Raw genomic sequence first — 17,230 nt, 5'->3', positions numbered from 1 at the left:
TAACTCATTTTGGAACAAATGATCAGTTACTGTGTTTTTGCTTGGTAGGACATCATACATTTACACATCATTTCAGTGTGATGGCTTCATCAGTAGGGTGAGTTTATTTTATTTTATTGCACCTTAATTTACCTAGGCAAGTCAGTTAGGAACAAATTCTTATTTACAATGACAGTAAGTGACTAGGTTTACCCTTAGGCTTGGAGCGCTACTCAGCTAAATGTGTATATTCAGAATGAATAAGGACATTTATAAGAGAGCAATACCCTGCTTTACTTTCTCTGTTTTATTCCTGGCTGGTAGGCAGGCAGTTTGGTCTTGAAAATATGCCTCAGAGCATGCCTCAAACTAATGGCCCCTCGGGCTAAGTAATGGCACCTCAGGCTAAGTAATGGTACCTCGGACTAGGTAATGGTCCCTCGGGCTAGGCAATGGCCCCTCGGGCTAGGCAATGGCCCCTCGGGCTAGGCAATGGCCCCTCGGGCTAGGCAATGGCCCCTCGGGCTAGGCAATGGCCCCTCGGGCTAAGTAATGGCCCCTCGGGCTAAGTAATGGCCCCTCGGGCTGTAGAATAGTTCCATTACTTTCTCTAGGGCTCTCTTGGTGTGATATTATGGTGGCACTCAGAAATTGAGCTATTTGTCTCAGTCTATTGCCACATACTGAAGCTGGGGCTGATCCCAAGGCTAATGTTTAAAATAGGCCCTGCCTGTCTCATATTTTCTGTTGATATATATATATATAATAACACAGCCTGTGTAACATGACAAGCTGCAGGGGGGTTAAGGGTGAACCTGAAAACTAAAATGACATTATATAGGTCTAAGTATTGTGTTAAATATCTCCAGTGTACAACTATACCCAACAAAAATATAAATGCAACATGTAAAGTGTTGGTCCCATGTTTCATGAGCTGAAATAAAAGATCCCAGAAATGTTCCATAGGCACAAAAAGCCGATATCTACGAACAATTCACAGAGATATCGTGACGAGATCCTGAGGCCCATTGTTCGTGCCATTCATCAGCCGTTATCACCTCATGTTTCAACATGATAATGCACGTCCCCATGTTGCAAGGATCTCTACACAATTCCTGGAAGCTGAAAATGACCCAGTTCATCCATGGCCTGCATTCACACCAGACATGTCACCTATTGAGCATGTTTGGGATCCCTTGGATCGACAGCATGTTCCAGTTCTCTTCAATATCCAGCAACTTCGCACGGCCATTGAAGGGGAGTGGAACAACATTTCACAGGCCACAATCAACAGCCTGATCAACTCTATGCAAAGGAGATGTGTTGCACTGCATGAGGCAAATGGTGGTCACAACGGATATGATTTTTTTAAAGGTATCTGTGACCAACTGATGCCTATTTGTACTCCCAGTCATGTGAAATCCATAGATTATTGCCAAATGAATTTACTCCAATTGACAGATTTCGTTATATGAACTGAACTGAAATTGTTGCATGTTGCGTGTATAATTTGTTTCAGTGTCGTTGTGCTAAAAAGAGGAAAATGATATGGGTTATACAGAGAGTTCTACTCACCCGTGTGGACAGAGAAAGGCCAAAGGCTCTTCTCCCCACCAGTCTTTGGGGAGCGTGTTGGGCTCTGGGGAATCTGCATCTCTCTCTCTGCTGTGTCCTTCTTTGGCTGCACCGTGGGCCCTGAGCTACTGTCCACTCCGGAAAGTTGGTCCTCCCCTACACTGGGAGGCACAGTGGTGCTGTTAGCCACAGGCTCTCCCTGCCCCTGTCCTTTCTCTTTGGCTGTGGGGGTAGGGACATAGGAGGAGGGCACTTTGACCACGGTGCTGTTCATCTTTGTCTCCACCTCATCAGGCACTGTCTTGTTATTCTTCTTCCTCCCGTCGTCTTCCCCTTCATCCTTCTCTCCCTCTCCCTCCTCCCCCTCAGCCTCCCTGTCCACCCCTGCCTCCTCCTCCGCTGTGGGGGTGTCCGTGTCAGAACCACCCTGACGGGCTGTAGGGAGCTCAGTGGAGGCCTGGGACTGGGTAGGCTGGCGGCTGGGGATGGGACCCGGGCCAGGATTAGACCCAGGGCTGGCTGCAGGGGCCTGGGTGGGCCAGAGAGAGCCAGGCAGGGAAGAGATGACCCCTCCGCTGAAGCCCAGGCCGGCCAACAGTGTGCTGGTCACCACCGATGCCACCGTGGCCTGACTGCCGCTGGAGGATGGGCCGATGCCCCCCGTAGCCATGGAGACAAAGGAGAAGGGGAGGCCAGAGGAGGTCCAGGTGGAGGAGCCGGAGCTGATAGGAGCCATGTCCGCCGAGGAGGCTGGGGAGACGGTGGGCTGGGGGAAAGAGTAGAGAGAGGGGGAGAGGGAAGGAGAGGGGTATGGGGTGGAGAAGATGAGAGAGAAAGTGAGAGAGAGAGTTAGTATCATGCCATAACAAATCATGTTGGATCATCACAAAATAAATTGTGATGCTGCCATCTTCTGGACAAGATAAATGATCTGTACTTTACTCACCATTCCAGTCTTCACTATCCGTGTTCCCTCAAATATCCTGGTGGTGTTAGCTGGACGACCAAACACAGGAAAATATTACACATGCATTTGGAACAAAGACAAGTGTTTGTTCTTAGTATTTAACTGTCTCTGATCATTTTAAAACTGGACGTTAGGATTATGTGACTCCATCCATAGGGCTGTACTGTATACGCTGTGTTATGGTGTGTGGTGTGATTACCTCTGAAGAGCAGTGTCTGGCTGAAGTCACTGCGTAGGTCTCTCTGGCACACCGCCTGGACTCTGAACAGATACAGGATGTCTGGAGACACGTGGGTTATCACCGCCTTCTGTAGGATGGACACAGAGGCAGAGAGAGCAAGAGAAAGAATGACATTCTGTCACAGAGTCCTGTACATATGGGACATCCACACTACATAGAAGGCCTAAGGAATTGACTCGCATATGATTAACATTCAGCGTCTGTCAATACTGGCAGCTCACACCCATGATAGGGATCCATAGCGTCACCTACCCTTTACTCCTCCCTCTATCCTCATCTACCCTTTACTCCTCCCTGTGTCCTCACCTACCCTTTACTCATCCCTGTGTCCTCACCTACCCTTTACTCCTCCCTCTATCCTCACCTACCCTTTACTCCTCCCTGTGTCCTCACCTACCCTTTATTCCTCCCTGTGTCCTCACCTACCCTTTACTCCTCCCTGTGTTCTCACCTACCATTTACTCTTCCCTGTGTCCTCACCTACCCTTTACTCCTCCCTGTGTCCTCACCTACCCTTTACTCCTCTCTGTGTTCTCACCTACCCTTTACTCTTCTCTGTATCCTCACCTACCCTTTACTCCTCTCTGTGTCCTCACCTACCCTTTACTCCTCTCTGTGTCCTCACCTACCCTTTACTCCTCCCTGTGTCCTCACCTACCCTTTACTCCTCTCTGTGTCCTCACCTACCCTTTACTCTTCCCTGTGTCCTCACCTACCCTTTACTCCTCCCTGTGTCCTCACCTACCCTTTACTCTTCCCTGTGTCCTCACCTACCCTTTACTCCTCCCTGTATCCTCACCTACCCTTTACTCCTCCCTCTATCCTCACCTACCCTTTACTCTTCCCTGTGTCCTCACCTACCCTTTATTCCTCCCTGTGTCCTCACCTACCCTTTACTCTTCCCTGTGTCCTCACCTACCCTTTATTCCTCCCTGTGTCCTCACCTACCCTTTACTCCTCCCTGTGTTCTCACCTACCCTTTACTCGTCCCTGTGTCCTCACCTACCCTTTACTCTTCCCTGTGTCCTCACCTACCCTTTACTCCTCCCTGTGTTCTCACCTACCCTTTACTCCTTCCTGTGTTCTCACCTACCTTTTACTCTTCTCTGTGTCCTCACCTACCCTTTACTCCTCCCTGTGTCCTCACCTACCCTTTACTCCTCCCTGTGTCCTCACCTACCCTTTACTCCTCTCTGTGTCCTCACCTACCCTTTACTCTTCCCTGTGTCCTCACATACCCTTTACTCCTCCCTGTATCCTCACCTACCCTTTATTCCTCCCTGTGTCCTCACCTACCCTTTACTCCTCCCTCTATCCTCACCTACCCTTTACTCTTCCCTGTGTCCTCACCTACCCTTTACTCCTCCCTGTCTCCTCACCTACCCTTTACTCCTCTCTGTGTCCTCATCTACCCTTTACTCTTCCCTGTGTCCTCACCTACCCTTTACTCCTCCCTGTGTCCTCACCTACCCTTTACTCCTCCCTGTGTCCTCACCTACCCTTTACTCTTCCCTGTGTCCTCACCTACCCTTTACTCCTCCCTGTATCCTCACCTACCCTTTACTCCTCCCTGTATCCTCACCTACCCTTTACTCCTCCCTGTGTTCTCACATACCCTTTACTCTACTCTGTGTCCTCACCTACCCTTTATTCCTCCCTGTCTCCTCACCCACCCTTTACTCCTCCCTGTGTCCTCACCTACCCTTTACTCTTCCCTGTGTCCTCACCTACCCGTTCTGTGTCCTCACCTACCCGTTCTGTGTCCTCACCTACCCGTTCTGTGTCCTCACCTACACATTCTGTGTCCTCACCTACCCGTTCTGTGTCCTCACCTACCCTTTACTCCTCCCTGTGTCCTCACCTACCCTTTACTCCTCCTCCCTGTGTCCTCACCTACCCGTTCTGTGTCCTCACCTACCCGTTCTGTGTCCTTACCTACCCGTTCTGTGTCCTCACCTACCCGTTCTGTGTCCTCACCTACCCGTTCTGTGTCCTTACCTACCCGTTCTGTGTCCTTACCTACCCTTTACTCCTCCCTGTGTCCTCACCTACCCTTTACTCTTCCCTATGTCCTCACCTACCCTTTACTCCTCCCTGTGTCCTCACCTACCCTTTACTCCTCCCTGTGTCCTCACCTACCCTTTACTCCTCCCTGTGTCCTAACCTACCCTTTACTCCTCCCTGTGTCCTAACCTACCCGTTCTGTGTCCTTACCTACCCGTTCTGTGTCCTCACCTAACCGTTCTGTGTCCTTACCTACCCGTTCTGTGTCCTTACCTACCCTTTACTCTTCCCTATGTCCTCACCTACCCTTTACTCCTCCCTGTGTCCTCACCTACCCTTTACTCCTCCCTGTGTCCTCACCTACCCTTTACTCCTCCCTGTGTCCTCACCTACCCTTTACTCTTCCCTGTGTCCTCACCTACCCTTTACTCCTCCCTGTGTCCTAACCTACCCTTTACTCCTCCCTGTGTCCTCACCTACCCGTTCTGTGTCCTTACCTACCCGTTCTGTGTCCTCACCTACCCGTTCTGTGTCCTCACCTACCCGTTCTGTGTCCTCACCTACCCGTTCTGTGTCCTCACCTACCCTTTACTCCTCCCTGTGTCCTCACCTACCCTTTACTCCTCCCTGTGTCCTCACCTACCCGTTCTGTGTCCTCACCTACCCGTTCTGTGTCCTTACCTACCCGTTCTGTGTCCTCACCTACCCGTTCTGTGTCCTTACCTACCCGTTCTGTGTCCTTACCTACCCTTTACTCCTCCCTGTGTCCTCACCTACCCGTTCTGTGTCCTTACCTACCCTTTACTCCTCTCTGTATCCTCACCTACCCGTTCTGTGTCCTTACCTACCCTTTACTCCTCCCTGTGTCCTCACCTACCCTTTACTCTTCCCTGTGTCCTCACCTACCCTTTACTCCTCCCTGTGTCCTAACCTACCCTTTACTCCTCCCTGTGTCCTCACCTACCCGTTCTGTGTCCTTACCTACCCGTTCTGTGTCCTCACCTACCCGTTCTGTTTCCTCACCTACCCGTTCTGTGTCCTCACCTACCCGTTCTGTGTCCTCACCTACCCTTTACTCCTCCCTGTGTCCTCACCTACCCTTTACTCCTCCCTGTGTCCTCACCTACCCGTTCTGTGTCCTCACCTACCCGTTCTGTGTCCTTACCTACCCGTTCTGTGTCCTCACCTACCCGTTCTGTGTCCTCACCTACCCGTTCTGTGTCCTCACCTACCCGTTCTGTGTCCTCACCTACCCGTTCTGTGTCCTCACCTACCCGTTCTGTGTCCTCACCTACCCGTTCTGTGTCCTCACCTACCCTTTACTCCTCCCTGTGTCCTCACCTACCCTTTACTCCTCCCTGTGTCCTCACCTACCCGTTCTGTCCTCACCTACCCGTTCTGTGTCCTTACCTACCCGTTCTGTGTCCTCACCTACCCGTTCTGTGTCCTTACCTACCCGTTCTGTGTCCTTACCTACCCTTTACTCCTCCCTGTGTCCTCACCTACCCGTTCTGTGTCCTTACCTACCCTTTACTCCTCTCTGTATCCTCACCTACCCGTTCTGTGTCCTTACCTACCCTTTACTCCTCCCTGTGTCCTCACCTACCATTTACTCTCCCCTGTGTCCTCACCTACCCTTTACTCCTCCTTGTGTCCTCACCTACCCGTTCTGTGTCCTTACCTACCCGTTCTGTGTCCTCACCTACCCGTTCTGTGTCCTCACCTACCCGTTCTGTGTCCTCACCTACCCGTTCTGTGTCCTCGCCTACCCTTTACTCCTCCCTGTATCCTCACCTACCCTTTACACCTCCCTGTGTCTTCACCTACCCGTTCTGTGTCCTTACCTACCCGTTCTGTGTCCTCACCTACCCGTTCTGTGTCCTCACCTACCCGTTCTGTGTCCTCACCTACCCTTTACACCTCCCTGTGTCTTCACCTACCCGTTCTGTGTCCTTACCTACCCGTTCTGTGTCCTTACCTACCCGTTCTGTGTCCTCACCTACCCTTTACTCCTCCCTGTGTCCTCACCTACCCTTTACTCCTCCCTGTGTCCTCACCTACCCGTTCTGTGTCCTCACCTACCCGTTCTGTGTCCTCACCTACTCGTTCTGTGTCCTCACCTACCCGTTCTGTGTCCTCACCTACCCGTTCTGTGTCCTCACCTACCCTTTACTTCTCCTGTATCCTCACCTACCCTTTACACCTCCCTGTGTCTTCACCTACCCGTTCTGTGTCCTTACCTACCCGTTCTGTGTCCTCACCTACCCGTTCTGTGTCCTCACCTACCCGTTCTGTCCTCACCTACCCGTTCTGTGTCCTCACCTACCCGTTCTGTGTCCTTACCTACCCGTTCTGTGTCCTCACCTACCCGTTCTGTGTCCTTACCTACCCGTTCTGTGTCCTTAACCCCGTTCTGTGTCCTGACCTACCCGTTCTGTGTCCTTACCTCCCGTTCTGTGTCATCACCTACCCGTTCTGTGTCCTCACCTACCCTTTACTCCTCCCTGTGTCCTCACCTACCCTTTACTCCTCCCTGTGTCCTCACCTACCCGTTCTGTCCTCACCTACCCGTTCTGTGTCCTTACCTACCCGTTCTGTGTCCTCACCTACCCGTTCTGTGTCCTTACCTACCCGTTCTGTGTCCTTACCTACCCTTTACTCCTCCCTGTGTCCTCACCTACCCGTTCTGTGTCCTTACCTACCCTTTACTCCTCTCTGTATCCTCACCTACCCGTTCTGTGTCCTTACCTACCCTTTACTCCTCCCTGTGTCCTCACCTACCATTTACTCTCCCCTGTGTCCTCACCTACCCTTTACTCCTCCTTGTGTCCTCACCTACCCGTTCTGTGTCCTTACCTACCCGTTCTGTGTCCTCACCTACCCGTTCTGTGTCCTCACCTACCCGTTCTGTGTCCTCACCTACCCGTTCTGTGTCCTCGCCTACCCTTTACTCCTCCCTGTATCCTCACCTACCCTTTACACCTCCCTGTGTCTTCACCTACCCGTTCTGTGTCCTTACCTACCCGTTCTGTGTCCTCACCTACCCGTTCTGTGTCCTCACCTACCCGTTCTGTGTCCTCACCTACCCTTTACACCTCCCTGTGTCTTCACCTACCCGTTCTGTGTCCTTACCTACCCGTTCTGTGTCCTTACCTACCCGTTCTGTGTCCTCACCTACCCTTTACTCCTCCCTGTGTCCTCACCTACCCTTTACTCCTCCCTGTGTCCTCACCTACCCGTTCTGTGTCCTCACCTACCCGTTCTGTGTCCTCACCTACTCGTTCTGTGTCCTCACCTACCCGTTCTGTGTCCTCACCTACCCGTTCTGTGTCCTCACCTACCCTTTACTTCTCCCTGTATCCTCACCTACCCTTTACACCTCCCTGTGTCTTCACCTACCCGTTCTGTGTCCTTACCTACCCGTTCTGTGTCCTCACCTACCCGTTCTGTGTCCTCACCTACCCGTTCTGTCCTCACCTACCCGTTCTGTGTCCTCACCTACCCGTTCTGTGTCCTTACCTACCCGTTCTGTGTCCTCACCTACCCGTTCTGTGTCCTTACCTACCCGTTCTGTGTCCTTAACTACCCGTTCTGTGTCCTGACCTACCCGTTCTGTGTCCTTACCTACCCGTTCTGTGTCATCACCTACCCGTTCTGTGTCCTCACCTACCCTTTACTCCTCCCTGTGTCCTCACCTACCCTTTACTCCTCCCTGTGTCCTCACCTACCCGTTCTGTGTCCTCACCTACCCGTTCTGTGTCCTCACCTACCCGTTCTGTGTCCTCACCTACCCGTTCTGTGTCCTCACCTACCCGTTCTGTGTCCTCACCTACCCTTTACTTCTCCCTGTATCCTCACCTACCCTTTACACCTCCCTGTGTCTTCACCTACCCGTTCTGTGTCCTTACCTACCCGTTCTGTGTCCTCACCTACCCGTTCTGTGTCCTCACCTACCCGTTCTGTGTCCTTACCTACCCGTTCTGTGTCCTCACCTACCCGTTCTGTGTCCTTACCTACCCGTTCTGTGTCCTTAACTACCCGTTCTGTGTCCTCACCTACCCGTTCTGTGTCCTTACCTACCCGTTCTGTGTCCTCACCTACCCGTTCTGTGTCCTCACCTACCCGTTCGGTGTCCTCACCTACCCGTTCTGTGTCCTCACCTACCCGTTCTGTGTCCTTACCTACCCTTTACTCCTCCCTGTGTCCTCACCTACCCTTTACTCCTCCCTGTATCCTCACCTACCCGTTCTGTGTCCTTACCTACCCTTTACTCCTCCCTGTATCCTCACCTACCCGTTCTGTGTCCTTACCTACCCTTTACTCCTCCCTGTGTCCTCACCTACCCTTTACTCTTCCCTGTGTCCTCACCTACCCTTTACTCCTCCCTGTATCCTCACCTACCCGTTCTGTGTCCTTACCTACCCTTTACTTCTCCCTGTATCCTCACCTACCCGTTCTGTGTCCTTACCTACCCTTTACTCCTCCCTGTGTCCTCACCTACCCGTTCTGTGTCCTTACCTACCCGTTCTGTGTCCTCACCTACCCGTTCTGTGTCCTCACCTACCCGTTCTGTGTCCTCACCTACCCTTTACTCCTCCCTGTATCCTCACCTACCCTTTACTCCTCCCTGTGTCCTCACCTACCCGTTCTGTGTCCTTACCTACCCGTTCTGTCCTCACCTACCCTTTACTCCTCCCTGTATCCTCACCTACCCTTTACTCCTCCCTGTGTCCTCACCTACCCGTTCTGTGTCCTTACCTACCCGTTCTGTGTCCTTACCTACCCGTTCTGTGTCCTCACCTACCCGTTATGTGTCCTCACCTACCCGTTCTGTGTCCTCACCTACCCGTTCTGTGTCCTCACCTACCCGTTCTGTGTCCTTACCTACCCGTTCTGTGTCCTCACCTACCCGTTCTGTGTCCTCACCTACCCTTTATTCCTCCCTGTGTCCTCACCTACCCGTTCAGTGTCCTTACCTGTCCATCACTGCACTGTGTGACGTATCAGGGGCCACTCTGGTTAAAGTTAATTACGTCAGAGATGGTCTCCAGAATGGAGGGTTATTGCATTGGCCGAAGGGGAGATGAGAGGAGGGGATGTGAAACTAAGGGCTTGAGTGGTTTCAATTGATTCAACTATGATTGCAGGAAGCCTGCAGTTCCCTGATATAACCCAGATAAGGACGGAGATTGAAAATAAAAATGGAAATGAAGTGGGCAGAGAATGGGGAAAGGGGGCTGACGTGAGGGAAGAATGAAGGAGTGTGGTGATATGGCAAATGAAAAGAGAGAGAGCGAGATTGATTGTAGGCAAAGAGAGATGGACATCTCTGCATCGTCTCTCATGAGACAGTGTTTTCCTGCAGTCTATGTTTATTCCTTTAAAATGATTGTTCACAGCCAAATCCTCCTCTGTATTACCTCATATATACAGTTGAAGTTGGAAGTTTACATACACCTTAGCCAAATACATTTAAACTCAGTTTTTCACATTCCTGACATTTAACCCTGGTAAGAATTCCTTGTCTTAGGTCAGTTAGGATCTCCATTTTACTTTACGAATGTGGAATGACAGAATAATAGTAGAGAGAAATATTTATTTCGCTCTTCTTGGAAGGCTTTCCAGTAGATGTTGGTACATTGCTGCGGCATTGGTGCGGGGACTTGCTTCCATTCAGCCACAACAGCATTAGTGAGGTCGGGCACCGATTAGGTCTTGTTGGGCGATTAAGCCTGGCTCGCAGTTGGCGTTCCAATTAATCTCAAAGGTGTTCGATGGGGCTGAGGTCAGGGCTTTGTGCAGGCCAGTCAAGTTCTTCCACACCGATCTTGAAAAACCATTTCTATATGGACCTCACTTTGTGCACTGTAGCCTGTCAACAATTCAGGGAAACTGTTATAGCCTCGCTACTGTTATTTTTCACTGTTGCTTTATTTATTTACTTAGCTATTGTTCACATAATGCCTTTTTTGTACTGTTGGTTAGAGCCTGTAAGTAAGCATTTCACTGTTGAATTCGGCGCACATGACAAATAAACTTTGATTTGTCGTGCTGAAACAAGAAATGGCCACAAACATGGAAGTACAGAATGGTCCAGAATGTCATTGTATGCTGTAACACTAAGATTTCCTTTCACTGGATTTAAGGGTCCTAGCCCGAACCATAGAACACAGCATCAGACCATTAATCCTCCACCACCAAACTTTACAGTTGGCACTCTGCATTGGGGCAGTTAGCAATCTCCTGGTATCCGCCAACCCCAGATTTGTCTGTCCGACTGCCAGATGGTGAAGTGTGATTCATCACTCCAGAGAACACATTTCCACTGCTCCAGAGTCCAATGGCAGCGAGCTTTACACCACTCCATCCAACGCTTGGCATTGCGCATGGTGATCTTAGGCTTGTGTGTAGCTGCTCGGCCATGGAAACCCATTTAATGAAGCTCCTGACAAACAGTTCTTGTGCTGACGTTGCTTCCAGAGGCAGTTTGGAACTCGGAAGTGAGTGTTGCAACCGAGCACAGCCAATTTTTACGCACTACGCGCTTCAGCAGTTGCCGGTCCCATTCTGTGGAGCTTGTGTGGCCTACCACTTCGGGGCTGAGCCGTTGTTACTCCAAGATGCTTCCACTTCACAATAACAGCACTTATAGTTGACCAGGGCATCACTGGCAGGGCAGAAATTTGACGAACTGACTTGTTTAGAAAGGTGGCATCCTATGACGGTACCATGTTGAAAGTCACTGAGCTCTTCAGTAATGCCATTATACTGCCAATGTTTGTCTATGGAGATTGTTTGTCTATTGGGTGTCCACATACATTTGTATATATAGTATATTTAGAGGATGAGACAAGATAGGCTCCCATTTGGCAAATCTAAATAGTCAACACATCCAAGTTGGATGCTAACGTGAAGGCGTGAACTATATCAACAACAACCCTGAATGAGAAGACTGCTATGTTTAAATATGTTTAAAAAGAGAACTTCCCTGAGATCCCACGGTACAGTGACGGTACGAGCCAGACGTGGTGTGTATCTCTCACTGACACATTGGACTGGAGGGAGCTGAGCCCATAGGACACATCACAGTGGGAGTCTCGGTGCAATGTGTGTGTGTCATGGACTGTTCTCTCTACCGCACGGCAAGCGGTACCGATGCACAAGTCTGGAACCAACAGGACCCTGAACAGCTTCTACCCCCAAACCATAAGACTGCTGAATTGTTAGTTAAATAGTTAACCAAATAGCTTCCCAGGACTATCTACATTGACCCTTTTTGCACTACCTTTATCCTTACCAATATTTACATATCTACCCCAATGACCTCGTATCCCTGCACATTGACTCAGTTGTGGTATCCCGTATATACTGTATAGCCAAGTTTTCGTTACTCTTGTGTATTTATCTGTTATTATGTTTTCTCTCTGCATTGTTGGCAAGGGACGTTTAGGAAGACTTTCACTGTTAGTCTACACCTGATGTTTACAAAGCTTGTGACCGATAAAATGGAATTTGATTTGTGACAGACAGACCTGGAGTGTCCATTTCCAGCCAGGCAACTGAGACGGACTGACAGTCTGCACAGCGTTCTGTGTCTCACCATGTTCTGGTCCCCAGTCTTCTCGTAGGCCACGTCACTCTTCATCCAGCTGTAGGAGACCATGAAGCTGGTGATAGGTGGGTGGTAGACCACTAGCGGGCGCTGCCAGCTCACCAACAGGGCAGTGCCGTTCAGTGGCTGGATCTTCATGTTGACTGGGGCACTGCTGCAGACTGGTGAGGGGGAGGGAGGGAGGAAGATGGGGGGGGTGTAGAAGGAAAATCAGAATGGAGAGGGAAGAGGAAAGAGGAGACGGATGGATTGAGAGAAACGATAAACACATGATTTATTTGACAATAAAAACCACCCAGGGTGGAAGAGGATAGGAGAGAGAGAAACGATAAACACATGATTTATTTGACAATAAAACCCCCCCAGGGTGGAAGAGGATAGGAGAGAGAGAAACGATAAACACATGATTTATTTGACAATAAAAACCCCCAGGGTGGAAGAGGATAGGAGAGAGAGAAACGATAAACACATGTATTATTTGACAATAAAAACCACCCAGGGTGGGAGAGGATAGGAGAGAGAGAAACGATAAACACATGTATTATTTGACAATAAAAACCACCCAGGGTGGGAGAGGATAGGAGAGAGAGAAAGCCTTTAGGTCTTGTTTTTCTGATGAATGAAGTGGTGATGGAGACAGAAACAGGTAAAAAATAAAAGGATTCACTCGGCGGACTGCTGCTTGTGTTTACATCTCTTCAGCACTCAGGCTGATCTGATAATGGCAAGGTGTGTGTGTGTGTGTGCTACATGCGTGGGTCGCAGGCAGGCAGCCTGAGGAGAAACTACATATTTTATTACTGTCTGACTGCTGACTCATCCAGCCGCTGGTTTTCAGAGGAGCAGCTTTAACCAGACTGAAAGAACACATAAGCTCATGAAGACAGGAGCCTTGAGCCTCAACACACAGGGCTCTGGTATAGTCCAACCAACCAGCCTCTAGGGTACTGGATGGAGCGATGGAGGACTGGAGAGACGGAGATACAGGGATGGAGGAAGTAGGAATGGAGGGATGAAGGAGTAGAGAGATAGAGGGATATAGAGATGGAGGAAGTAGGGATGGAATGGTGGAGAGCTAGAGGGATGGAGGAAGGTGGGACGAACGATTGGAGGGGTGGAGGGATAGAGACCAGGGTCTGTAGACTGGAGGAGTGAATGTGGGTGATGAATCTGAAACAGGAGTCAGGCATGTGTAGTGTTGTTGACAACTTCTTTATTCATCTTCTGTGGTTCTATATTTAAGTGAGTTAGTCGTCTCATCTGTGGTACTAGAGAATAGGATGACTCACTCACTTACACACTGTATGGCTGCAGTACTATAATTAACCTAAAGATGGTGATGTAGGCCACAGTATGGTCACCGGAAAGACATCCATATCCATGTGTCCTTCCGTCTGTCTGTCTGTCTGTCTGTCTGTCTGTCTGTCTGTCTGTCTGTCTGTCTGTCTGTCTGTCCATGGAATGTTGAGTTACTAGACAACGGATTCAGAGGCTGTCTACAACCAGTGTCAAGGCAGGAAGCTCTACGTTTTCTGTCTTAGATTGCTCCATTATTCCACTAAAATAATTATGTGAAAGTAGTGTGAATTATGTATACATGAAATGGAGGTGGAACGTGAGGAGAGGGTTAGGTTGGAGGAGAGCAGAGAGGAGGAGAGCACAGAAGAGAGCAGAGAGGAGCAAGCAGAGCAGAGAGGAGTGAGGAGAGCAGAGAGGAGTAAAGAGAGGAGTAAAGAGAGAAGTGATGAGAGCAGAGAGGAGTAAAGAGAGGAGTAAAGAGAGCAGAGAGGAGTGAGGAGAGAAGTGAGGAGAGCAGAGAGGAGATCAGAGAGGAGTAAAGAGAGCAGAGAGGAGTAAAGAGAGAAGTGATGAGAGCAGAGAGGAGAGCAGAGAGGAGTAGAGAGCAGAGAGGAGTAAAGAGAGAAGTGAGGAGAGCAGAGAGGAGTAAATAGAGCAGAGAGGAGTAAAGAGAGAAGTAAAGAGAGAAGTGAGGAGAGAAGAGAGGAGTAAAGAGAAAAGTGAGGAGAGCAGAGAGGAGTAAAGAGAGCAGAGAGGAGTAAAGAGAGAAGTGAGGAGAGCAGAGAGGAGAGCAGAGAGGAGTAAAGAGAGCAGAGAGGAGAGCAGAGAGGAGTAAAGAGAGAAGTGAGGAGAGCAGAGCGGAGAGCAGAGAGGAGAGCAGAGAGGAGTAAAGAGAGAAGTGAGGAGAGCAGAGCGGAGAGCAGAGAGGAGAGCAGAGAGGAGTAAAGAGAGAAGTGAGGAGAGCAGAGAGGAGAGCAGAGAGGAGTAAAGAGAGAAGTGAGGAGAGCAGAGAGGAGTAAAGAGAGCAGAGAGGAGAGCAGAGAGGAGTAAAGAGAGAAGTGAGGAGAGCAGAGCGGAGAGCAGAGAGGAGAGCAGAGAGGAGTAAAGAGAGAAGTGAGGAGAGCAGAGCGGAGAGCAGAGAGGAGTAAAGAGAGAAGTGAGGAGAGCAGAGAGGAGAGCAGAGAGGAGTAAAGAGAGAAGTGAGGAGAGCAGAGAGGAGAGCAGAGAGGAGTAAAGAGAGAAGTGAGGAGAGCAGAGAGGAGTAAAGAGAGCAGAGAGGAGTAAAGAGAGAAGTGAGGAGAGCAGAGAGGAGAGCAGAGAGGAGTAAAGAGAGAAGTGAGGAGAGCAGAGAGGAGTAAAGAGGAGAGGAGGCAAGAGGAGAGGAGGAGAGCAGAGTAGAGAATAGAGCAGAGGAGGAGAGCAGAGAGGAGAGGAGAGAAGAGGAGAGAGGATATGAGAGAGGAGAGCAGAGAGGAGGAGAGCAGAGAAGAGAGGAGAGAAGAGGAGAGAGGATATGAGAGAGGAGAGCAGAGAGGAAGAGAGCAGAGCAGAGCAAGAAGAGCAGAGAGGAGTGAAATTGGCAAAAAACACACACATTTCTTCCCACAGGGTCGTGGGGTGAGACAGAGATGCAGCTTAAGCCCCACCCTCTTCAACATATATATCAACGAATTGGTGCGGGCACTAGAAAAGTCTGCAGCACCCGGCCTCACCCTATCTAAAGTCAAATGTCTACTGTTTGCTGATGATCTGGTGCTTCTGTCAACAACCAAGGAGGGCCTACAGCAGCACCTAGATAATCTGCACAGATTCTGCCAGACCTGGGACCTGACAGTAAATCTCAGTAAGACCAAAATAATGGTGTTCCAATAAAGGTCCAGTTCTCAAGACCACAAATACAAATTCCATCTAGACACCGTTGCCCGAGAGCACACAAAAAACGATACATACCTCGGCCTAAACATCAGCGCCACAGGTAACTTCCACAAAGCTGTGAACGATCAGAGAGACAAGGCAAGAAGGGCATTCTATGCCATCAAAAGGAACATCAAATTCAACATACCAATTAGGATCTGGCTAAAAATACTTGAATCAGTCATAGAGCCCATTGCCCTTTATGGTTGTGAGGTCTGGGGTCCGCTCACCAACCAAGACTTCACAAAATGGGAAAACACCAATTTGAGACTCTACATGCAGAATTCTACAAAAATATCCTCCGTGTACAATGTAGAACATCAAATAATGCATGCAGAGCAGAATTAGGCCGATACCCACTAATTATCAAAATCCAGAAAAGAGCCATTAAATTCTACAACCACCTAAAAGGAAGCAATTCCCATAGAGTCCCAGGACAGCAGCACAATTAGACCCAATCAAATCATGAGAAAACAAAAAGATAATTACTTGACACATTGGAATGAATTCACAAAAAAACAGAGCAAACTAGAATGCTATTTGGCCCGAAACAGAGAGTACACTGTGGCAGAATACCTGACCATTGTGACTGACCCAAACTTAAGCAACGCTTTGACTATGTACAGACTCAGTGAGTATAGCCTTGCCATTGAGAAAGGCCGCCGTAGGCAGACATGGCTCTCAAGAGAATACAGGCTATGTGCACACTGCCCACAAAATGGAGGTGGAAACTGAGCTGCACTTCCTAACCTCCTGTCCAATGTATGACCATATTAGAGACACATATATCCCTCAGATTACACAGATCCAGAGGTGTACCTGTGGATGTATTTCAAGGCCTACCTTCAAACTCAGTGCCTCTTTGCTTGACATCATGGGAAAATCAAAAGAAATCAGCATAAACCTCAGAAAAAGAATTGTAGACAATTTCCAAAAGCCTGAAGATACCACATTCATCTGTACAAAAACAAGTACGCAAGTATAAACATCATGGGACCACGGAGCATCATACCGCTCAGGAATGAGAAGCGTTCTGTCTCTTAGAGATGAAGGTACTTTGGTGTGAAAAGTGCAAATCAATCCCAGAACAGCAGCAAAGGACCTTGTGAAGATGCTGGAGGAAACAGGTACAAAAGTATCTATATCCACAGTAAAACGAGTACTATATCGATATAACCTGAAAGGCCTCTCAGCAAGGAAGAAGCCACTGCTCCAAAACCGTCATAAAAAAAGCCAGACTGTGGTTTGCAACTGCACATGGGGACAAAGATCGTACTTTTTGGAGAAATGTCCTCTGGTATGATGAAACAAAAATACAACTGTTTGGCCATATTGACCATCATTATGTTTGGAGGAAAATGGGGGGGGACTTGCAAGCTGAAGAACACCATCCCAACTGTGAAGCATGGGGGTGGAGGCATCATGTTGTGGGGGTGCTTTGCTGAAGGAGGGTCTGGTGCACTTCACAAAATAGATCACATCATGAGGAAAGGAAAAATATGTGGATATATTGAAGCAACATCTTAAGACATCAGTCAGGAAGTTAAAGCTTGGTCACAAATGGGTCTTCCAAATGGGCAATGACCCCAAGCATACTTCCAAAGATGTGGCAAAATGGCTTAAGGACAACAAAGTCAAG

At 49.3% G+C, this 17,230-nt stretch overlaps 1 protein-coding gene across 4 annotated transcripts in view; it reads right to left on the bottom strand.

Annotated features, from left to right (window-relative positions):
* Positions 1–17,230, bottom strand: part of LOC118376044 (receptor-type tyrosine-protein phosphatase gamma-like) — a 305,336-nt gene that overhangs the window by 45,665 nt on the left and 242,441 nt on the right. For 3 of the 4 annotated variants that reach the window (XM_052473726.1, XM_052473724.1, XM_052473727.1), the window contains 4 exons: positions 12,367–12,539; positions 2,721–2,829; positions 2,501–2,550; positions 1,555–2,320 (listed from right to left, as the gene is read on the bottom strand). In XM_052473726.1, coding sequence (XP_052329686.1) covers positions 1,555–2,320; positions 2,501–2,550; positions 2,721–2,829; positions 12,367–12,539 — 1,098 coding nt within the window. The remainder of the gene's footprint in view (positions 1–1,554; positions 2,321–2,500; positions 2,551–2,720; positions 2,830–12,366; positions 12,540–17,230) is intronic. The other variant, XM_052473725.1, reaches the window with a different exon arrangement.

This window comes from Oncorhynchus keta, chromosome 21 (assembly GCF_023373465.1).
Source record: "Oncorhynchus keta strain PuntledgeMale-10-30-2019 chromosome 21, Oket_V2, whole genome shotgun sequence".
Classification (NCBI taxonomy): Eukaryota; Metazoa; Chordata; class Actinopteri; order Salmoniformes; family Salmonidae; genus Oncorhynchus; species Oncorhynchus keta.
Note: the sequence above shows the minus strand (reverse complement) of the source record. Positions and strands in the feature narration are given on the sequence as shown.